This window comes from Halyomorpha halys, unplaced genomic scaffold (assembly GCF_000696795.3).
Source record: "Halyomorpha halys isolate HHAL.00 unplaced genomic scaffold, Hhal_1.1 Scaffold441.1, whole genome shotgun sequence".
Lineage (NCBI taxonomy): Eukaryota > Metazoa > Arthropoda > Insecta > Hemiptera > Pentatomidae > Halyomorpha > Halyomorpha halys.
The window spans coordinates 830,799-853,755 of record NW_027106497.1 but is presented as its reverse complement, the minus strand read 5'-3'; the positions used below and the strand labels follow the sequence as shown (position 1 = coordinate 853,755).

The window sequence follows — 22,957 nt, the reverse complement described above, 5'->3', positions numbered from 1 at the left end:
AGTATTTCTTATAATCTTTGCATTATTTCTCTTACCACCAGTTGTTATATAACCATTTTTAAATATATTAAAAAATTTCAGTGTATTCAGTTAATTTTTTTCTTAGTACTTACTGTTGAATTTTCAACTTTTGACATTTGACCTAAAGGAAGAAAATGATAGCCTGAGGTGCCAGTTAGAAGCTTATAAAAATGAAGTAGACCTCGTGAGGACAGAGCTGAAAGCTGAACTAGAGCAGACAGAATCTCAGCTGAAACTGGCGCAGCAGACACTGCATGGAATGCAACAGGTATTGTTTATCATCTATTTTCTTTGTCAATGGCTTATCTTAAATTTTACATCTGTCTGTTATAAGTTTTTCCTTATTAAATTGTATTATGGGTGGGTATACAGCCTTAGTTATCATTTTTAGTTTATCTGGTATAATTTTAATCAGCTCGTTGGCAGGAAGCAAAACGTTCTTTCAGAATGAAAATGTTGAAAAATCTTTTTCAACATTCTAAGATCCATTAATAATGGAGGAGCAAGTGTGAAAATAAATTTTATTTTGAGCTACAAAAGTATTTAAGGAGCAGGATGATCTCTCGGACTACTGAACTCCAGATAAATAGACCCTGATAATACCGTGCTTAGTTATGTCTTTGAATATTGGATATTATGTGGTACACGTGAGGCTCTTCTAAGATACTGTTGGGAATGTACAGGCCAGTTTATGTCAATGGAACATGGAGGATGTGCATGAAAGCTGGGTTATCAGGATTTTTTAAAGGAGTGATGAAATTTGAATGTCTTTGACAGGCGAGATATATAGTTAAAATGACCCCAGACCAGATTCCTTACAGAAACCTTGATGGAAGGGTTTACGGCAGCTGAAGAGTGGGAAGACCTCGGGTCTGATGATTTGGTAGAGTAGCAGCGGATGCAGCAACTTGTTGAAAGGACTGCGAGATCAAATTGCACGAAGTATTTTCAAAGCTATTCTCAAATGATTTACTACAGTAACAATGATTGCATAATTTCAATACAAAACAATGAACGTAATAATATATTCTAATATCTGGCTGAAAGTTAACCAAATAAATCTCATCAATTTTTTCCCAATATAAATTTTCATTTTTGCGCACAGTCTTCTTTAGGATCATGGTAGAGCCTGGTAGGCAAATCGTGTGAACCTGATCCAAAATATAAGAAGCAGCTAATGCTCGCCTGCCTAATGCTCACTGGAGTTATGAACACAACAATGGAGGTTTTACCTTTGCTCTTGAAGCACAAGACAAGCCATGATCACTATCTAGAGGCTTATGTAAATAAGTATGAAATCTAATGCTTTATCCAATAAATGGGTATTGAAAACTGCATGAAAAGAATGAAAAAGGTGAAGTACTGTTGATCATTTAAAAACGGATATTATAGTAATATAGACAGAACCAAGTACCTTAGACACAAAATAATTAGGCTTATAAGCAGGCATGAGAGAACAAGATGACTTCTCTGTTTATTTAGGAGAAGTTACCTTACTTTGACAGTCAAATATTTGTCGCTGCAGGATGAATAAGCATCTTACATCAATTGGAATCACCAACAAGTAGCTGCCAGGGGCTAGAAAAAAGGACCACTAGGCTCACTTTCCCACTAGTTACTAATACCAATACCAATACTTCTTAGTTTTCTTATCTTGAAAAATTCCTAATTTTTTTTTTTTTTTTTAAAGATTAATATATCAATCTTATGGGAGTCGAACAGAAATGGAAAGGGTCCAAAACAATATTTAAATTTAACTAAAATCAGATTTGTGAAATCATTATGCAAGAAAATTTATTTTAAGATAGAAATAAATAACCCCATATTCACCTCTTATTAATTTTATTATTATGTTTAGATTTAATTAAAATATGTTTATTTTAATACCCTCTTACATCATAAGAAGGTTAATCCGAATTCTTCTCATTTCCGTATTGATTCTCCAACTTTTTAGCTATGCAGCTTCAATTTCCAGAATGTTTATTTTTACTTATGTACATCTTTGGTCAAAACTATATAGCCAGATTAATTGAAGTTTGGTTTATCTATTTAAAACATCAATCTCATTTTCAACATGTTAATGCTTCTTCTGTTATATGAAATATTGTATTTAAAGATCAAATACTGTATGAAATCGGTTGTTATTATTGATTTTAAAGACAGAAAGAACAACATGAAGTTATAATGAGGTTACTCAACTAATCCAGTCAATGGAAACTCATTCAGTCATTTATTATGTATACACATACAAGCGTTCAATAAACAGAATTTTCATCAATGAGTTTAGAGCTTAAATTAGAAACTTACCCTCATAATATGGTTTATATAACCATAATTAACTTATGGTTCTTTTTGTATTATCATTTCAAGCAACTGGTGGATGCTAAAACAAAACAAAGCATCGAGGAGACGAAGGTGGCCCAGCTGGAGTCTAAACTAGCACAGGTGGCAGGCAGCAGTGACTCCAACGACAATTCCACCAACCTACAGTCTGTTGTATCCTCTTCTGTAGTTGAGGAAGAGGCTAGGCTAATAGGTAACTTGCAATAATTTTCTCGCATTAAAATCATAATGCTTTAAAATATTCTTTTAGCTTTACCGATGTTTTTTTATTTTTGGATAGGCCTTATTTCTATGTTCCTTCATGTTCATCCTTTTGGAGCTGGTTTAGACTATGTTTGGTCCTATCTTCAAAAGATAACAGGCCCTACAATAAAACCAGCTGAAGTAGAATCTCTCCTTCAAAGGTTCCCGGCTCTCTTCCAACAAGAGCTTTGTGGAATAGGTAACTATTTAACCATTAAATTTTTTATTGCCTTTTGATATATTTGTGAAGATACTTGAAAAATTGCTTTCAATTATTTACTATTTTTTAATAGTAAAATATGATTTTACGATGTACGATATAATACACTCAGAATTCAGACCAGGAAATATGATGTTGATGTGATTTTCTTAAGAATAAAACCTATATTCTGGTTAATACAATGGAGAAATATTCTTTTTTTTTTAAATCTCATAAGTTATTTATACTAATATATAATGCTGAAGAGTGTGTTTAAACACGCTAATTTCAGAAACTACCTGTCTGATTTGAAAAAGTAATTTTGTATTAGACCCCTTATTGAGGAACTCTTTGGGCTATATATCATGACACTAGAGCCCATATGATCAGAGCTATGTAATAAAAAACTGGCATTAGTACTTGTTTATAATAATTTTCATGTCAACTTCATACCCTTGGAAGGCAATCCGCTTCACTTAAAACTTATTAATAAGTTTGAAATCATTACTATGAAAAAAAAATATACACCAATGATGGCTAACAAACCCCACAACAGTGAAGAAACTCCAGCAGTTTCAGACCAATATCCTCGTATCCCAATATCCTATTCTGAAGTATACTTCATTACATACAGAGAAAAACTGACTTCATCCATACAACACTTGAACTTCCAACAGTGACGAAATTTTTCTCATGGGGGCATATCAAATTCTTTGATAGACTTCAACACTGCACTAACTTACCATTCCAGACATTAGCACCAACAAGATACCCACCAAGGTGGCAAGGACACATGAAACAGTATAAGACCTGACTGGGGATAACTTACTATTGACACCAAGAAAACTGGTGAGCCTCGCCACTGGACAGAAGACATGGTCCTATTTTCTTACATACAATATAAACCCCTTTCCTCAGTCCCCTCTTTAAATGCATTTTCCAGTTCAGTAAAAGGGGTTCATTTAACCCATTTCTATTATCCCCTTATGTAAACCCCACATATCCATGAGTCTTAGGAAAGAAAAGGATAAGTGAAAACGTGCTATTTTGGCAAATAAAGTCTGAGGGAAGATGAAAAAAAAAAAAGAAGTGAAACTTGATTTATTGTCATTTTGATTCTGTTACTTGAAAATTTCTACAAGTAATGACATTGAATTACATTATATAGTTTATTATTTCTAAGGTTATTTTATATTTTAGGGAGTTAATATCAAGTCCTGTATCTATCTGTATTGTCATATTTAATTACATTTGTGCATCTATTGCTAGCTACAATATTTATATTTTGTATTTCTTCTTGTAGTGATTGGTTTCTTTGTTGTTCTACATAAATTTTGTTGGTGATGTACTCATCTATATGAAATAGACACTTATATTTCATATTAAATGTAGATGAAACCTTGATGCACAGTTAATCAATATTATTAAATTTAATGATACTAAAGGAAATCCCGTTTTTCGGTTGTAACCACGAACCTACTGTAACCACAAAAACTACTGAGCTAATATTTACTACATTTTATCTATATCATCTTTTTGGTCCCTGGGAGTTTTAGCAATAATAAAATCTACTGATATGTTTATCTAAGTAACCATTAGCATCTATCAGTACAGCTTCATACGCTTGAAAGCAGGTTCATTATAATAACTTTATAAAGTTAATAGGTTGAAATTCACATAACTTCATTGGCTGCCAGAAGTATTAACTGAGGAATACTTTCTCTTCTTCAATCAGCGTGACAACCCATTACTGGGTCCTGGCCTTCTCAAGCAGCTTCTACCAGTTTAATCTGTTAAGTGCAGCTGCTCTCCAATTCCTCACTCCGAGCAGGGTTCTTGAATCCTTTTCAACACCGTTCAACCATCGAAGCTTTGGGCGGCTTCTCAGACATGTTTGATGTAGGTGCTCATTAAATAGTTTATTTGGGATATCATCAGTCCCTATCCTTGCCTCATGGCCTGCCCAGTGCAGCCTGGGAAACGGATGGGGACTTGGCCAATTCTCACAATGTTTCCAACATCAGGCTATGTATGTATGTAATATGTAGACTTCCCTGTTCATGCATCTACTTCAAGTTGAACCATCGTTTACTGGGCCATAGATGCGTTTGAGTATCTTTCTCTCAAATGTTTGGAGATCCCTATCATCGGAATTCGAAAGTGCCCAAGTTTCCGAGGCATAGATCAGCACTGGTCAAATTTATGTTTTATACAATCTAATTTTCATAGATCTTGATAGTGAGCTACTACCTAGTAATCCACTACTAAGTGCTGACACAGTCGAAAATAACACCTATTGGCTGATGCTATTAGTCTCCTTATCTCTGCTGAAGCGTCATTGGTGATATTAACTTGTGATCCGAGGTACACAAACTTCTCAACTTGTTCGTTCGAAAGAGTAATGACCAATTTGGACAAAATCTTCATTAAAACCCCTTTGTTGACCAGCAATCATATATTTGGTTTTATTGGTATTAATAACAAGTCTCAGCTTCCTAGTAGCATCATCAAGGGCAAGAAAGGCCTTTTCCACAACAGCTTTTGATCTCCCAATAATGTTGATATCACCTGCATATCCCAGGATTTGTACCATATGATTAAAGATGGTTCAACTGATCTGAACCTTTGATTCTCTGATAACTTTTTCCAGACCAAGATTGAAGAGCAGACAGGCTAGGGAATATCCCTCTCGAACGCCATTTTGAGAGGTGAATCCCTCAGACAGATCTTCCTGAATCTGTACCATACATTCAGTATTGTTCTTTGTAAGTTTTACAAGACAGATAAGCTTTACAGGTACATTGAGGTCTTTCATTGCCTGATACAAGGCCTCATGTTGAATGCTGGCATAAGCAGATCTAAAATCAAGGAATATATGATACATTTGTATTTGGTATTCTCTTCCATGCTCAAGGATGGTTCATAGGGCAAACATTTGGTCTGTTGTAGACTTACATTTAAGAAAGCCACACTGATATTTCCCCAGGACCCTCTCTGCATCCGGTAATAATCGTTGGTTCAGTATATTTGATAATATCTTGTAGGCACATGGCAATAGAAATATGCCTCGATAATTATTACATCAAAGAAGATCTCCCTTCTTATGAATAGGACATAAGAATGGTTTCGGAATGATTTCTTCCGTCCAAATCGCAACAAAAAGATTTTGTAATGCTTGAAAAGCTGATCTCCCCCTTTCTTAAATAGCTCAGCAGAAAGTTTGTCAAAGCCTGGTGCTTTGTTATTTTTGAGCCTATCAATGGCCTCCAACAGTTCCTCTTCATCTGGGGGCTCAAGGTCATCTTCAGGGATTCAACTGAGGTTCACTACTCCCATTGAACTTCTAGTACCCAATTTCCATTGAGCAAGTGATTAAAGTACTTGTTCCATCATTGTAGCACTTGAGTTTTATCATTTAATAGAGATCCATCTGAGTCCTTACAGGCTGAGATTCGAGGTTTGAACTGCTTTCAACCACTGTTCACTTTTTCATAGAACTTTCGGCATTCATTACAATCTCTCTTTTTTTTGCGTCAATGGATACGCTTTTCTTCTCTTCAGCGCTGGCGATAAATATCAGCCGATGTTTGGGTACGTTTTTTCTGAAGCATGAGTGTGCAGGCTTCTTTCTTGTGTGTAGTGACCTGGATACACTCCTCAATTCTTCTGCTGCATCACAGATACTTTTTTTAATGTTTGACCATATTTTGTCAACACCCTCATCTTCTATAGATAGCACGTTAGAGAACTTTTCATTAATATTATTTATTTATATATACTTGGGAGACTTCAGGTTTTGAACTTCTTACATCTTTCCCCTCGCCTTGTTTTCACACTTGAGATCCTGGCTCTAACTTAAGCCAGAGTTGGAAGATGGTCTGAGTCCACGTTAGCTCCACGAAAAGTTCTGACATCAAGAAGGTTCGATCTATGTCTAGCACTTATTAGAAAGTAGTCGATCTGGTTAACTGTATTTCCATCGGGAGAAGTCCAGGTACCAAGATGGATTCTTTTGTGGGAAATTGGACTGCTGCCAACTACGAGATTATGTGATGCACAAATTTAATCAGTCCATGTCCATTATTGTTTACCACTAGTCGGGAAGTAGATTGCTTCCTTACCAATCTTCTCACTGAAGTCACCTGCGATTATTATTACGTCTGAGTGAGGACACGCCTTAATAGTTCTCTCTAGCAAGTCATAATACTCTTCCTTGGTTTGCTCATCTTTTCAGTCAGAGCACGGCAGCTGAATAATGTGTAGTTAGAGAATTTCCCTTTTATCCTGTTTGAGCTTATTCTGGGACTTACCGGCTTAAAATCAAAAGTTGCCTGAGTTTCTCTCCTACATCAAACCCAGTTCCAAAGTAATGTGATCTGTTATCACAACTGTAATATATAGTGTGATTTTTCTTTTTTTTGATAGATCCCTGTCCAGTCCATCGGATTTTCTGAAGTGCTGCAATGTCAATTCCGTATCGGTCTATTATAATTATTTTATTTCATCTAAGAGCAGTTTAGTTGCTCCGGGTCTATATAATGTTAAGATATCCTACGATTCAAAAGTGAAGTCCAAAAGATGGGTGCTATGTTGTTTCCTTGTTGACAGTTCGGCTTCTATATGTTGAGGTTTCCTGATAAGATGATTTAAGAGGAGCTGGTTACCAGCCAGCTGCCTCCGAGTCAGGTGGAACTTCCTCCTCGGAGCATCCTGGCACTCTCCCCCATCTAAGGCAACCACTTAGGAGAGATGACCTTGGTCTGTAATGTTAGGGTGAATGTAGTGTACCTGAGGAATACAGCATAGAGTAAAAAAACTGTAATCCCTAACAATCCAATCATTTCAATACTAACGGGAAATAAACTCAAAATATAATCTCTTCGGAAGTACCATCAATTTATTTTTCCTCTTACCAGAGATATTTAGCCGTGACAGGGGATGCTAGTACTAATTAAATTTTACCTTTAAAATGTATATACACATAACCATATTATCTTATATGTATCTAAAATGCATTTACAGGTGCTAATATGGAGAGAAGATGGGTAATAACAGCATTCAAGAATAAAGACCAAACCCAGCCTGCGGCAAATTAGGAATATGTATTGTTATACAATGATAATATGATGATCTGGATTGTGACTTTCGGATTTATCTGAAATGTAACTGGGCCATTTTTATACAAGTTTGTAATTAGATGCTAACCATAGCTGTTGCCCTATCTGACTGTGAAAAGACTTTTAATTAGAAAAATCATAAAAAACTGATTTAACAAAATAATATTTATTGATGATTGTATTTTGTTTGTGAGTGTTTTGGATTTTTTAAAGTATATATAAATTTGTATATGATTATATACAATGTTTACCTATCCCAGTTTATTTGGGAAGTTGTTTTGTTCTGTTAATTTTGTTAAATAAATTGTATTATTATTTTAATTGCCTGTTTATTGCACACTTACCCTTATTGAGCTTAACGAAAGCATCCTCTGATGGAAAATATAAAGTGTTTTTTGTGCTTATTCATCTCAAATAATAATATTACTGTACTACTACTTTTCTCATTTTACAGAAAAAGTAATAGTTGATCATAAAAAGTAGAAATATTTCAATGTTATTTTTTTCAAATATTTTTCATTGTTATTTTTTTTATTGGAATTCATCTTTAAATATTTATTAAATTGTAATGACTTCCAGAAATTTTCTTATAAAAATCATAACCTACTTATTTTCAGAAGAAAACTTTTGGAAGTCATTACGATAGCATTAATTCAAAATTATGCTATAAATTATAAAACAGATACAAAAAACTATAAAAATATCCTATGCTATATAAAATATGCTGAACTCCTAAGTAGATTAAACAAGTAAGGAACTACACCTTCATTTCAAAAACAGGAATAGTTGAACAATAAATCCTACAGAGTGTACTTTAAACCAAATAAAGGCACAGTTTGAACTAGTAAATGAATAGAAAAGTATGGCTAACATTTTGCTGCACATCAAAACGCAAGGTAATTTAAGAATTTTTTTTTCCAATTTACTTACAAAAAAATAATTAATTTTGCCCAATTTTATAAAAAAAATATTTTAGTTTACAAATAGTTAACAGTGATCCATTTGTATATTTTAAAATAAGGAACTTGTATTTAATATAAATTTATTTGTTTTAGACTTAAAAGCTTTAAAAAAATGAAAATAGAACAAGAAAACAACAAAATTTTTATATAAGTTGCAAATACGTTCTTGTGTTGTATGAATTAAACAATATTTGGGTAGTGTGACTGGGGCGAGTGAGGATTGTAGTTTGAGAATGACCATGAATTAGGACCGAAACATTACAAAAATGTAAACCTTTTTTAAAAATATTTATTATTATAGTTTTATAATAAAATATTTTGAGTGTAAAGTGGTCTGTATAATTTTCCTCAATCAATTTGATTGATACATATTAATTTTATTTTATATTTGACTTATTCTGTAGATTTTACTGTAGACTGGAAATACTTTGTGGCACCCCTACTAATTTAGGGACTGTGTTTTAAGTGAACTCCAGTAGAGATTGTGAGGTTTTTGAGATTTGAAAGGTTATATGTTAAGAATGAAGGAGACCCCTGGAAAGGTCCTGATGACCCAGGCTGAGCTGGGCGAGGTGTGGTAACTTAAACTTGAAGCCATCAGGAAATGGAAAGCAGTTTCACAAAACAAAGCCAAATGGCAGCAGCTCCCTAAGAGGTAGGACTAACCTTGCACTGTAGGGCCATAGAGGTAGATAGATACATTTGATAGTTCAATCTAATGGAATCAATGGTAGGTAATTTTTACCCAATGTGACTTTGATTTCTAAATAGGTATTAGTTTCTAATAAAGAACAATAACCTTGAGCAAAAAGGATTGTTTGAAACTGACTTCCAGATTTAGAACTTTAAAGTGGAGTTTCACTAGGTAGCCTTTTAAAAATAAATAATGGTAAGCTAGAAACACTAGCTCTTTGGTTTTCTCCATTCAATTTCAGCTTGTTCTTAGCAGCCAATGCCATTTAAATCTATACCAAATAAGGATAGCATTGGGCTGGGCAGATGGGAACAGCAGGGAAGTCATTGATAGGAACTGAGCTGGTAATAATGCATTTAGCAAATTTATGTTGAGCTAATGCAGAAAAATAAATCTTATTATTTACACAAACGTCGATAGATCTACTAGGTAAACCTAAATGGTAAACAAATTGATTAGATTAATTTAAAAAAAAAAAAACATTCTCAGGTTGCCGGTGAAGTATTTCTGCTACAATAAATAGACTTTTTTTTTCAAATAACTTATTTATTTTATACAATGCAAAAAATACTCAAGATCTATAACATTCAACAATAAATACTTTTCATTCTTCATTTAAATTTTACGATATAATACCCCCACGACCAATATACACTTAGTCATTATATGATTCGAAAAAATGAAAAGTTCTTAATAAATATTTGTGCAATAACAATTTAAAAATAACTTATATTTTATAATATTCTATGAACAGTGAGATATGCCTAATTAACAGCATATTTAGGCAAGACTTTAAAAGGCAAGATTTTGTTTACATAACTTCAGTTAAGTAACCAAATAGCTCACTTCTTTTTATTTTATAAAAATAAATATTTTTGATCTATAAGGAATAAAATATATTTGTTTATAAAACTAACAACAAAACCCTATAAAACATCATAAAAACTAATTATTATTATGTATATAACTAAATAAAATTTATGATCTCACTTAATAAATAATGTCTTTTTTGACAAATTCAGAAACTGCTTACAATGGTAATGGTCAGTTTCCATCCCTCTCCCTTTCTGTTAACTTGAATAAAAATCACAGCAACAATAAGCATATTATATTATGTAACATACATTTAACATTTCAGATGTTAAGTAGAATATTAGCTCCATGTTTTTTCTTTTTACAGTATTATCTAAAGATTTGGCTATCTGAGATAAAATTAAAACACACAAATAATAAAAAGAAGAAAAAAACTTTTTTAATGAATTTGTGTGTCAAACGAAAATATTTTAATAGCTGCCATGTATTTGATTGTAATTATTTAAAATATAGGGATCAATACATCATTATTTCTCAAAGCAACTTTTATAGTATTGATTGATTCAAATTAACTGGATGTGTTGTTGATTTGTAAAAATGCCAAACAGGTAAATCAGTTATGTAACTGCTTACTTGTAGTACTTTCAATTAGCTCAAATGATATTGGCACTTGTTTTCCATAATACTAACACTAATAGAATTGTTGTACTTAAATCGGGTATATCCTCTAAACGTTTAGTATAAAAAGATACTATTCTATTTAACATCTGTTTTTACATAAATATTTATATTCTTATGGACTATATTAATACTTTTTTAGATTTCAACAAATGCGATCTTAAAAGATAAATTCAATAATACTTCATAAAATGATGGATCACAGTTAAAAAGGGAACATTTTTTATTAAGGGTAAAAAGTTGTATGCTAGACATACACAAACTCAATTTTAGCACTTGGCTAATATTTTACACAGCATCGATCAATTTTTAATTTTTTTTTTTTTATGTCAATAACAAGTACAGAAAAATAAAGTGAGCAATTATTTTAAATAATGTAGCACTCTGTAATGTACAACATGAATCATTAATAGAAGATAAAAAGTTGAAGAAGTGGCAATAAGTAATCAATTTTGATGTAATGTAAAAAGAAACGTGAAGCATCTTTAACAACATTTCTTAATTACATATTAGATTAAATTATTGATAAATTTATTATTTATTGTATATATTATCAAAAGGTTTTTAAAAAGAATGGAAATGATTTAGAGTCATTAAGAAACAATTCTAATATTGTAAAGCATTATAGGGTGATATCTTTCACAAAGTGACTAACACTTAGGAATAGACCAATGGCAGCACCTAAGAAAAAATATTCATCCTATATAATCTGACTAATTGAGCAAAACACATTTGAAGAAAGGTAATTTGCAATATTTGCAGGCTTTTCATATAAAATATATATATCATTAAATAGGACACAGGTGTAAAATGGTAACAAAACCCTGTGTGACTAGTATAAGGTAAATTAAATTCGCTAAATTATAAAAAAAATAACTTGATGCCTTCACCAACAAAAAGTGCGCTAACAAATCACAACAGTGTTTTACAGATTATATTATAATATATAAAATATCAGTTAAAATTGAAATTATAAATACAATTTCAAGCTAAAAACTGATATTACAGAGCTATAGTATAGGATGACCAGCAAGCTTAAACTAAAAAATGTAGACTACATTCCAGATTTGTAGGGTTGGTCATAGTAAATAGGCTATCAAACAGGAAAATTACATTTTATATAAAGTAGTTTGATCAAAATCACATTTTCAATCTCAAAATTATAAACTTACATTAATTGACTTTATCATAAAGAAATGAGTATGCTTTGCTAATTCTTGTAGTTTTCATGCATGAAAGATAAAGAAATGTAATATTACTTTATATTAAATGAAATATCACTACAAAGCAATAAGGCTTGAATAGACCCTCCTGTGCCTGGTAACATTTAAAAAAAGAAAAAGGCAATTTGCAGGTTGAATTTCTTGCTCTACAATAAACTGATACCATTGAATAGCAAAGTCATGACACCCAACAACACTTTATCCTGTAATTGATGTATTTAAATTTTGAGATGTGTTGAGCTCAATAACCCTCTCAGTAAAATTGGATCACGATCCCTAGGCATGAAGATTTTAAAAGTTAAATTCAGAAGCATTATTGCCTAGTTTTGCATTATATAAACTAGAAAGTTTTATAAAAAAAATCAAGCAAAATTCATACTTTTTCATTTAACTTAAATTCACATATATCTGGTTTGCTGGTCACCCTAAACTAACAGTCACAGCACAACAAAGAACATTTAGGAACTAGTTAAAGTTAATGAGTGATTCATTACTCATTTTTTTTTTTTTTTATCAACTACACATATTATAAAAATTAAAATAATAGTTTTTAAGAAGTGCAGGAATGAAGTTATATCAGAAAGGTACTAATAAATATCTTCTTTATATAACCACATGGAATAAATAGCAACATTTAAACATATTGAATGATCAGACTTGTAATTATTGATTATTCATTTGTAAATGGATAACCAGTAAATTGTTTATAACAAGTTAAAATATAATTTACTCTTACAGCCAATTAGATAAATACATATTGAAGGGAATGCGATGACATCAGTGGCTGATTTCACTCCTTTCAGCTAAATCCACTGCTCATTTCTATAAAACAATAAGTAGTGTTGATATGTTATTGAAATCAGAAAAAAACAAAATTGAGAAATAAAGAAATTTTATATCATGCCTTATGGATGAAAATAAGCTATTTATTATAATAAAAAAACTCTTGGTATTAATAGCTTCCACAATTCATCTCAGATTTAGGCAGCCACTTTCCAATTGTTAACACAGAAAATGCTTTTTTTTTCATTAGCAGCATACCCATCCACCCAACAGAATTTGTAATGCAGAGTAGGTCTTCCCTCTATGTTTTGCATTGTTCCTAGTTGATCCATTCAAACTAACTGACCTCCTCATCTCAGTATTCCTTTCCTATGTTTAATGACTCTCATAATGCCAGCTTCATTAAAAATAAAACAGAACTTTATACTGTTCTTTTTTTTAAAAAAAAATATGACACTCTTCAAAAGACTCCACTAGCACATTTAGATCATAAGGATATCCTGATGATTATTATTTTTTATTTTAATTCTACTTGAAGATTGGTATTTTTATTTTTAACATATCGGTAGTATTTTGAGTTTGTTACCAGTCTTTCATTTAATCTTAGTTTCTGTTGAATGCGAGGGCGGTGGACACAAATAAAATGTTTTTACTATTCTTACTGTTTTATTACTTACGGTTAGATAACATAAAACGTTCTTACTGTAGTGAGAACTAACAACACAAATACACACACCACGCTTAGCAACCTTTCACTTACTGTTACAAACGGTTTGATATATTCACAATTTGTCACAGAGCAACATGTTTACAACAAAAAATTAATTTTTACATCTTACTTCAATACACCTTCTTAAATATTCATTTTTTTTCAATTTTCACTTTATTTTTAGAGAAAGTTAGGTATCCACCGTTCTGTGTTACTTTATCCACAGACAACAAATTTCTACTGAGATCTGGGATGTACATCACATCTTTCAGTTGACACTTGTCACCTTTTACACAACCTACCATTTTGGCTGTCATGGATGCAAAATTTTTAGCAATACCTACCTCAGCATCAATAGGTTGTGCCTGCGACAATACACTTATATTGTTGGTCATATGTCTTGTGGAACCTGAATCTAAGACCCATTCAGTTGATTTACTGCAGCTTTCAGTAAGGAAAGAAGCTGCTGATGTTTTCTCTTCATAACTAAAATTAATCATATACTTTCAAGTAAAAACTTAATGCACTCAGATATAATGATAGATTATCAATAAACCACATCTTGAACAGAATCTATTAAAGACTTACAATCATATTATATTTACTTTGAGTAAATAAAATATAAATTTAAATTACCTTCACTAATAAGCAAGTTAGTAACTTGTATCAACACAACTTTTTTGGATTTATCTATCAACCTCTAGCAAAAACTTTAACCGCTGATGGCAATATCTCAGCTTGCAAGGGTCCAAGGTCGACAGCCTCGCCATCTACTGTCAACTGTCCAGCTTCTGGCTCAATTCTGAGAGCAGAGACTGGTATCATCTCTGCCTCTGGCACCTTCACATGAGAGCCATTGGAAAGGCCTACCAGGAACTGTAAAATTTAGAATATAATTGATAAGTTAGGAAAAAATTGATAATATATAATACCTGAATGGTATTTCAGATTAAAATAAATTATACCTACTCTAGATAATAAGGAAATAATAAATATTGTTTTATTTTATTATAATTGTTAGAATTACTAGGTTGACAATTTTAAGTCTTTGTGAAAGAATAATCAAAGTAAATAAAATAGCGGATGAAATAATAGAATCGATAAGGTAATAAATTTGAATTGAAATTGTAAGAAGTCAAGAAAGTAATATGATCAAGAGGTACAAGGAAACCACCTGAAGCCAAGTGCGGCAATGAACGAAATGCACAATGATCTTTTTGCAAGATCCAAAAAGGTGAACAAAAAAATGGAATATATAATATGGAATATGTAAATAATAATATGTGAAGAAATTAACTGGCATGATCAAAATCAAAATCATTAACTTTTACCCCATAAGGACCATTCTTCCTGAAAGTGTCAATCGAAATACTTGAGTTTAAACTAACACAAGTGCAGCTGCTGCTATTTAAAAGAAAAAGTTTGATTGAAAGGCCTAAACTAATCACTTAATACATCAAAATAGAAACAAGTTTTTTTTTAATGGGAATTTAGACTTAACAGAGCTACTTCCTTCAATTCAATTGAATTCAGAATTCAAAATATAAATATTGGTTGGCAAAATACTAAATAAAGTGTACCTGCATTAGATGTGGTCTAGAGATCCCTGCCCTGATGATGCATAGCCAAATGCAACCATCATCCAACTTTGCCGACGGAGCAAAATAACAATCAGTCATCAAGTGTGTTGGGTAAGAAGCATGGACGAGAACAAAATGACCTGCAAATGCATATATTTTTATCTTTAAAACTATTAAATAATTTATGCAGTAATCTTGCTTCTTTTGTAACAGTAAATAAAATGAGTACTGATAAGATAGTGACAATTTTCAAATTCCATTGATTAATGACGATTTTGAAGTGTTGATTAAAAAAAACTTCTCTTAGGAATATTTAATTTCTCAAGTCGACTATTTTTTTATAATTTATTTGTATAATTTTTTATTGAATAAACAAGAGTATTAATTCAATATCCAAACAGCTCTAAAAATATATAGGTGCAGTAAATTAAATACTTTTAATCACAATGAAAAAAAAATTGTAAAGCCTAAAAAAAAAAAATATACTTAATACATATGAAATAATCATTAGCTCATAAACCTTCAATAGAAGTCCACGATGGAGGTAAACTTTGATTCAGGGGAGGAAGCCCTGAAGTGGGGCCGAAAGTTTTGGCCGCTTCCTCTGAGAGGCTTTCATAGCTTGAACTAGTGACAGAGAGATAGGTGCTCTTTCTAGAAACCACAGAGTAAAAGCTATCTCTCCTTTCATCTTCTGAAGCAATGCTTCTCTGAAATATATATTTTTCAGGATAGTAATAGTGTTGTGACAACATTGAAGTATCAAATGAGGAAAAAAATACGTTTGTTACTAAAATAATTAGATGAGTGATAAGCACAATGGCTAAACATCAAAAATATGATTTTCTCAGAAAAGTATATTTTTCACATTTGATTCTTTCCAGTTGATATATGTGGACATGTCTAGTGACAATATGTGGACTTTTTTTTTAATAATTTTCTAGATTTTTCAGATAGTCAATGCTTAACTACACAATTGAAACAAAGAAAAAATGTTATACTATCTATAATAGAGATACAAATATAATTAAGAAAAATGCAAACATATCTTTTAAGAAATTTACTTACAGCATCCAAGTCTTCGTGTATTATCAATTGATCCATAGCTATTGGAAGGTAGGATACTCTTCCCCTGTAACTTCTAAGACCTTCAAAGTAATCAATAATTACAAAACATTATTATTAAAAATATCAAATATTAGATATTAATATAATATTAAAAATATATATTAAATATTAAAATGATACTATTTTTAGATATCTGCCACTTTTAAGAGCCTAAAATAGGTTGAAAAAAGTTAATTAAATCTACTTCAAATTCATTATGTATGTTGTTCTCATAGAAATATTATTTTTGATAGCACTTCACAAAATAAAAGAGAGTTATGACCATTTTTGGTAAAAATTATCAATGTTTTATAAGCTGATATTGTTTAAAATCTGAAATATCATTCTAGATTCTATAAAAGTAAACCTTATCTGGTAAAACCATTTCTCCTTTTATTAGTTACATGAAAGGCATTTGACAACTAGAATCCAGAAAAAATTTGTATTTTGCTATATGGAGATATAATAACCTGTTGCTGTAAGTTGATTTTCTGCTACCAAGGAGTTATTGGGACAAAAATTAATTGCACAAAGTTAAATTATTTTTACCAGAGGGGTTTTTATATTTGTTTTATGGAAGTATGTTTTCCAAAAAAATTGTTATAGGAAGGTTCATCATATTGAGGTTGTACTAAATTTTTAAGTTATATGTAAAAAAAAGTTTTAGAAGTAGTCAATCAAAAATCTAAATATTCATTTTTGGTAGTTGAAGCTGTAGCCCCTTGGCATTGAGGTGTCAAGCACCCTCAAGGCTCCAGGCGATATTGGTTCAAATATTGTTGGGAAGGGTTGATTTTTATTTTGACAGCCCATAGAATGACAACTTGACCCTCTCACTCTCGTTAAAATAGGTTGGTTACCAGTAGGATTATCCTCCAACTCTCCATCGACCCCCATATGTCAGAAATGAGCAGGTAGAAGGTAAAAAAGAAAAAAAATCTACTTCTGGAAAATAATTATTAATACAATAATAATTCGGAAGCATCTTATGTTGTTATGTTAAATTTTTGTTGAAAATGTTGATTTTTAACATTTGATACATTGAGTACTATTTGATACAGGAAAAATTAAATTTTGAAATGAACTGATTAAGTTTTAGCTGTAGAACTTTTATTTGTCATAGAAACGTTTTCTTTTGAGAAGCGAATATACTAAATTTTGATAGAAAACTCCTCAGCCAGTTCTTAGTAAATGGCATTAATAAAAAATATTTGAAAATTTATAAGAATGAATTACCAATTAGCTTTGCAACGCTCCAAATGGTGAACCGCTGGCTCCCGATTCCCCTCAACCTCTCACTTTCAATATCCACATCAGATATAAGACCCCATCCTATAGATAGGAATGAGAATAATACCTGAAATATAACAAAATAATTAGTCAACTTATTAAAAACCTTTTAATATATTACTATGATCTCGTTTCATATCCTAGCTAGAACTTGACAAATGAATTTGATCTTGGGAGAAAATTAGTAAGTAATGTCAGAGGAGGAAAGATTTTTGCCATCTTGGGAAATTTTAGAAAAACTTGTTTTTAGAAGACTCTTGCAATGATGAAATGTTTAAAACAAAAAAATATGTATGCAGGGAAGAGCTAGCTCAAATGAAATTAATAAAAGTTTAATTATATTTCATTAATTATTACCTGATTTTTTGTTTCAACACGAACCAAATCGAGTTGGGTGCAGTTTCCATGGACAATGTTCAAGGCTGATACAAGGACCGGGTTTTGATCATAAGGCTCACTTTAAACAAAGTAAAAAGCTATAATATTAAAGAGAAAAATTTTGTATATAACAATTACAAGGAAAAGGTGCACAAATAGAATAAATAGTGATCAATATCAGTTTTTTTCTTGCCATTTTGCATCAATTCAATCATCCACTACTAAGCCACTGTCCATTACAATAATTTTTTGTGAGAGTGTGATCTTCATCCAGTACATACTGAAGTTACTTATGATATATTTTCAAACTGAATATGAAATAGTTACAAGCTCTGGTAGTTGCCGTGTGCTTTTATTAAATTATGATTCCACAGCCTCGGTCAAAGTGTCAAGGTATTTTATTACAATTAGGTTTTAAATTTTATTTCAAAGGTTCATAGCTAATAAACAATTATTTCCTTATTTTATGACAAAATTGGGAACAATGGCAGTATGAGCTTTTGACTGTTAGATCGGAGAGTGCTATTGAGATAGAACAACGTCGAGAACATGAGATAGCAAAATATGCTCAATCAATCACTTCCAAACAGTACAATACTCTCAACCTCACAACAAGGTCAAGTACATCTTAAAACTGATCTTTAAACTTAAGAAAATATATCAATGATCAAACCAATCAAAAATATCTACATTCATACAGTAGCTTTTGATAAGAGAGGTATTGTTGCAATAATTGCCTTTTTTTTTTTAGTTAAATCCGTAACACAAATCTGATGTATGTATTTTATGCAAGTGAAAGAACACTGTATATTCATACAACAGTTGAATTAAAAGATTTTAACATAATTTTATTCTGTATTTTATCAGAAAGAAATAGTAATTGTATATATAGAATTTTTATGTTTATGTTAGAATGATTTATTTAGTGGAAAATTAAATCAGAATTAGAATCAACTCCTGAAACAATGTTAGGAAAAAATGTAAACATCTCTTATATAAAAAAAAAAAAATCACAAAGACACTTCATCTGTTAATACTTACAAGTTTGAGAGAACAAATTGTATCTTATTCTGTAATGTCCATAATATATTTTTGAAAAAATAAAACTTCAACAACAATATAATAACAAACGCACTTATTAGCATGAGCAATTGATTTAGCCAGACCATTTCCAGAACCGCAAGGTATTATGCCAAGTTTGATTTGGGAGCATATTGTTGACCAGTCGGGTCTCTCCATGAGACCATTGATGACTTCAAATAATATACCATCTCCACCAGCAACAACGATTCCTCCCATATATTGCCATAAATTCTAGAATAAAAATAAAATGATTAATGCAGAACCTCCTCACTTTTTAAGTTTGAAATAGTTACAACCCTATGTGAGTAAATAGTTAGAACCCTAAGTGAGTAAATCCAACACTATATTGACCATTGACCCAGTGAGCGGTACTAAATCCAATACAGACATAATAAAAATAAAGTGTTGCATGCAAAATGCAGTAGCTTGATTTTCAATAAAACTTGTAAATTTAGTCAATTCCAAGCACAAATAAATAGTCTCTTTTCTAAATATTAGTAACAATTAGAAAAATGAAGGATATGTATTCAAATGTTTATGAATTTTCAGTGAAACAATAATTACAAGTTTCTCAGATTAACATTTAATTTATTAATTAAAATAAACAACATTTGAAAGGAAAAGCCACTATACAGAACAAGATAAGGTTAGTAAACCATATTAAGTAAGCAATGTAATTAGAATAAATAAATTTTTGTAAGTTTACTAAGATTTAACATTTTAACATAATCAAGAATTTGTACAGCACTTACATTTTTTTATAAGTTAAATTTTTATCACTCAGATAAAAAAAAATCAATTTTCTAATTTCAAGATCTTTAATCTTAATTATTAAATTGACATCTTTATGATACAATATCATCTTATTGATAAGCGAAGATAGTTCTAAATTCAACAGAATACAGTAGAAAACACAAAATCTTATTATAGAAATGGGCTCATAAATTCTACTGCTTAGAATTTTACAAAAAAATAAAATAAATAATAATAAATAAATACCAGCAATTGACTATCTCCTGAGATATGTTAAAAACATTATATTGTACTACTGGTTCATTGGTAGATGAGTTTCTTTCAAAATAATAAAAAAATCTTCAAACTATTTATAGCTCAATCAAATATCACTGCCACATTTAATGAATTGTATATTTATCGTACTTAATGATTATTATCATCTAAATGGAATACCTCCTTCCGAACAAGACTTTGAGCATCATGAGCATGGGTTGTACAATGGAGGTAGTAGCTGATTTCTGCTTCATCCAGAATAGGAACTACTTTACTTTGGAATACTTCTCTCGCTTTTCCAATTCCACTTTTAGGATTTAGTATCACTAATAATTTATTATCTGTAGAAAAAATGTACAAAATAGAAATTTTTTGAGAAAAATGTTATATTTATATAAATATTTTAAAGGAAAAGTTTTGCATTTCTGTTATAACTTGAATAATATCTCAAAGTACATATACATCATCTTAAGTAAAATTGTACCTCAATCAATTTTTCAGTTACCAATTGATCTCTAATGTTATCGTTAAATGCCTTCAACAGGGGCTACTTTACTCCAGTTATGAAAAAAGTCACACATTTGAAAAAAAAGTGGGACATTCAGAGAACGTAAATAAATTTTCTATGTGAAAGTTGGCAACTCTGATATCCAACTGTTTAACTTTTTTTTTCTAATTCTGTTTGGATAGAGGCCATAGCTGCTTGTGTGATTGTGATAAAAGGACACCTGAACCCTTCTTTTTTTTTTTTAATTCAGAGAAAATTTAACAATCATTTTTTAATACTGCTGATTTAGAACTAAATGCTTTTCTTTACCCTTACATTTCTGACTTTAGGGTAAAGTATCCTATCCTAAGAAAAAAGGAAAAATATTAAACAAGCCTAAATTAAAAAACATAGAATTTTGGAATCTTCTGTGATTACTGAATACCAGGAATACCAGGAACTTAATTTTATTAGCACTATATGATACTAAAACATTTCACCTAAATAGGAAAGTACAAATGATAGAGTAAAGTAACACAAGTATGGTAGATTGTACTTATAATGGCATTTTCTATTAAAGAAAATCGCGAATTACATAAGGAGTCAATAGAGGATTATATCAAAAAACGGTTTATGAAGTACCACTCCCAGTTGCCAACAGTTAAAGAAGCAGTGACCTACAACCTGGGAAACCCAACCTGAACCTGAAGACTGAAGTGCAGACTGCTGCAGGACATTCTTTTATAAATTTTTAATAAATATAAAATTAATTCATAGTCACACTACCTCTGTTTACTTATTCATTTTACTTATTCATTATTATTATTATTATTTTTTTTCTCTTTTCTTCTCCCTTCCCTTTTTCAAATTAACTTGTTTCTTTTTACTATTAGAAGGCAATTGTTTGTTTTATTTAAGTGTACCAATATAATTATTTTTGTTATTAATTTTACTTTCCTCTTTTATTGAAAAGCATAGTTCTTATCTATTTATTTTATTTTTTTATTTTATTTTAATAAGAACATTGTACATAGTTAGGGGTGTCATTTGTATGACTATACCCCCTCATAATCAACTGTTAAAAAATATATATAATATAAGTTATATCAACCATGTAAGGCCCACCAGGCCGATCTGGTATAAAAATAAAATAATAAAAAAAAAAAGTATATTAAAGAAAAAAAATCAATATTTACAGAAAGAAGTTAGAGAACGTCAGTTAGGGGCATATTGCTCAAAACGTAAAAAAAATATTATAAAAGACAGCCTTGGCCTGGGTGGAGTATTGTTCTATCAAGTTTGATTTGAATAGCTTTCTCAAGTTCAAATGGAAAGTTTGTAGGACTACTTCGGTAAAGAAAGTAACCCCAGTCTAGGGTACTATCTTCGTTATACGTCCAATTCTAAATAAAATCAAAAATTTTTGCCAGATTTGCCACGACTCAAGCAAAGCCGCGATGCGTTTGAGAGGTAGGAGGGAGTTTTGATGATTAACAACTTGTGAAGAAAGAAAGAAAGCTTTCAGAAAATATGGCAAGGAATTGTAGAAATTCATCCTTGAGGATGACCTTCAAAATACTTTAAAATTAGGGAGGTTGGACCGAACATTTTGATTTTTTCTTTTCTCTTTTCTATTTATTACATTAGGAAACTTTCATTTGTAAGTAGTTTATATGTTACTATCTACTTTTGTTCTGATTAATTATCTTTTTATTATTTCTAAAATTCATTTTATAAGCGTTCAGTAAAATTTGTAAAATAACTAAATATATTAACTGAAGACTTTCCGGATTTACATTTACCTCAGCCACTGATGTAAAGATAGCGCAGTCATTATGCATTGAAGACTGTATTCGTCAAGGTTATACACTTATAAGAAAAGTTTATAGACGTGACGGCAATGAAGTCTAATCGATACCTATTTCAAAAAACCAAGGGTAGGGTAACCGGAAAGGAAGAAAAATAACTTAGGAGCGGCGCGGGATGAAACGAAACGTTATTTTATAAAATAAATAAATACAAATTAAAAAAATGAAATGAAACAATTTAAATCCAAGAAGTTTTTTAGAATACCCAGGGCCGCCTTTATCCTAATGGGACCACGGACGGTGTAGTGGATAGGCCCACCCCCCCTCCCCGAATTGTAGGTGTTGTCTTTCACATTATTTTCTCAATATCATCAGGTAGCAATCATAATTAAACAACAGAATAGTTAAAATATTTTTTCAGTTAATATCTG

The 22,957-nt window shown here is 30.9% G+C and overlaps 2 protein-coding genes across 3 annotated transcripts in view; one reads left to right on the top strand and one right to left on the bottom strand.

Annotated features, from left to right (window-relative positions):
• LOC106682770 (ecto-NOX disulfide-thiol exchanger 2) overlaps positions 1–8,244 on the top strand; it is a 28,218-nt gene extending 19,974 nt beyond the window's left edge. The window contains exons 12-15 of the mRNA XM_014423811.3: positions 149–289; positions 2,392–2,557; positions 2,645–2,806; positions 7,829–8,244. Coding sequence (XP_014279297.1) covers positions 149–289; positions 2,392–2,557; positions 2,645–2,806; positions 7,829–7,902 — 543 coding nt within the window. The 3' untranslated portion in view covers positions 7,903–8,244. The remainder of the gene's footprint in view (positions 1–148; positions 290–2,391; positions 2,558–2,644; positions 2,807–7,828) is intronic.
• A 4,477-nt stretch (positions 8,245–12,721) lies between these two features.
• Positions 12,722–22,957, bottom strand: part of Sk2 (Sphingosine kinase 2) — an 18,969-nt gene continuing 8,733 nt past the window's right edge. Inside the window, exons 2-10 of one of the 2 annotated variants that reach the window (XM_014423846.2) lie at positions 20,412–20,572; positions 19,276–19,454; positions 18,120–18,219; positions 17,709–17,829; positions 16,434–16,513; positions 15,886–16,075; positions 15,366–15,505; positions 14,422–14,661; positions 12,722–13,115 (exon numbers count right to left, since the gene is read on the bottom strand). In XM_014423846.2, the coding sequence (XP_014279332.1) occupies positions 14,479–14,661; positions 15,366–15,505; positions 15,886–16,075; positions 16,434–16,513; positions 17,709–17,829; positions 18,120–18,219; positions 19,276–19,454; positions 20,412–20,572 (1,154 nt within the window). In that variant the 3' untranslated portion in view covers positions 12,722–13,115; positions 14,422–14,478. Of the gene's footprint in view, positions 13,116–14,133; positions 14,272–14,421; positions 14,662–15,365; positions 15,506–15,885; positions 16,076–16,433; positions 16,514–17,708; positions 17,830–18,119; positions 18,220–19,275; positions 19,455–20,411; positions 20,573–22,957 lie in introns of those variants that run through there. The other variant, XM_014423847.3, reaches the window with a different exon arrangement.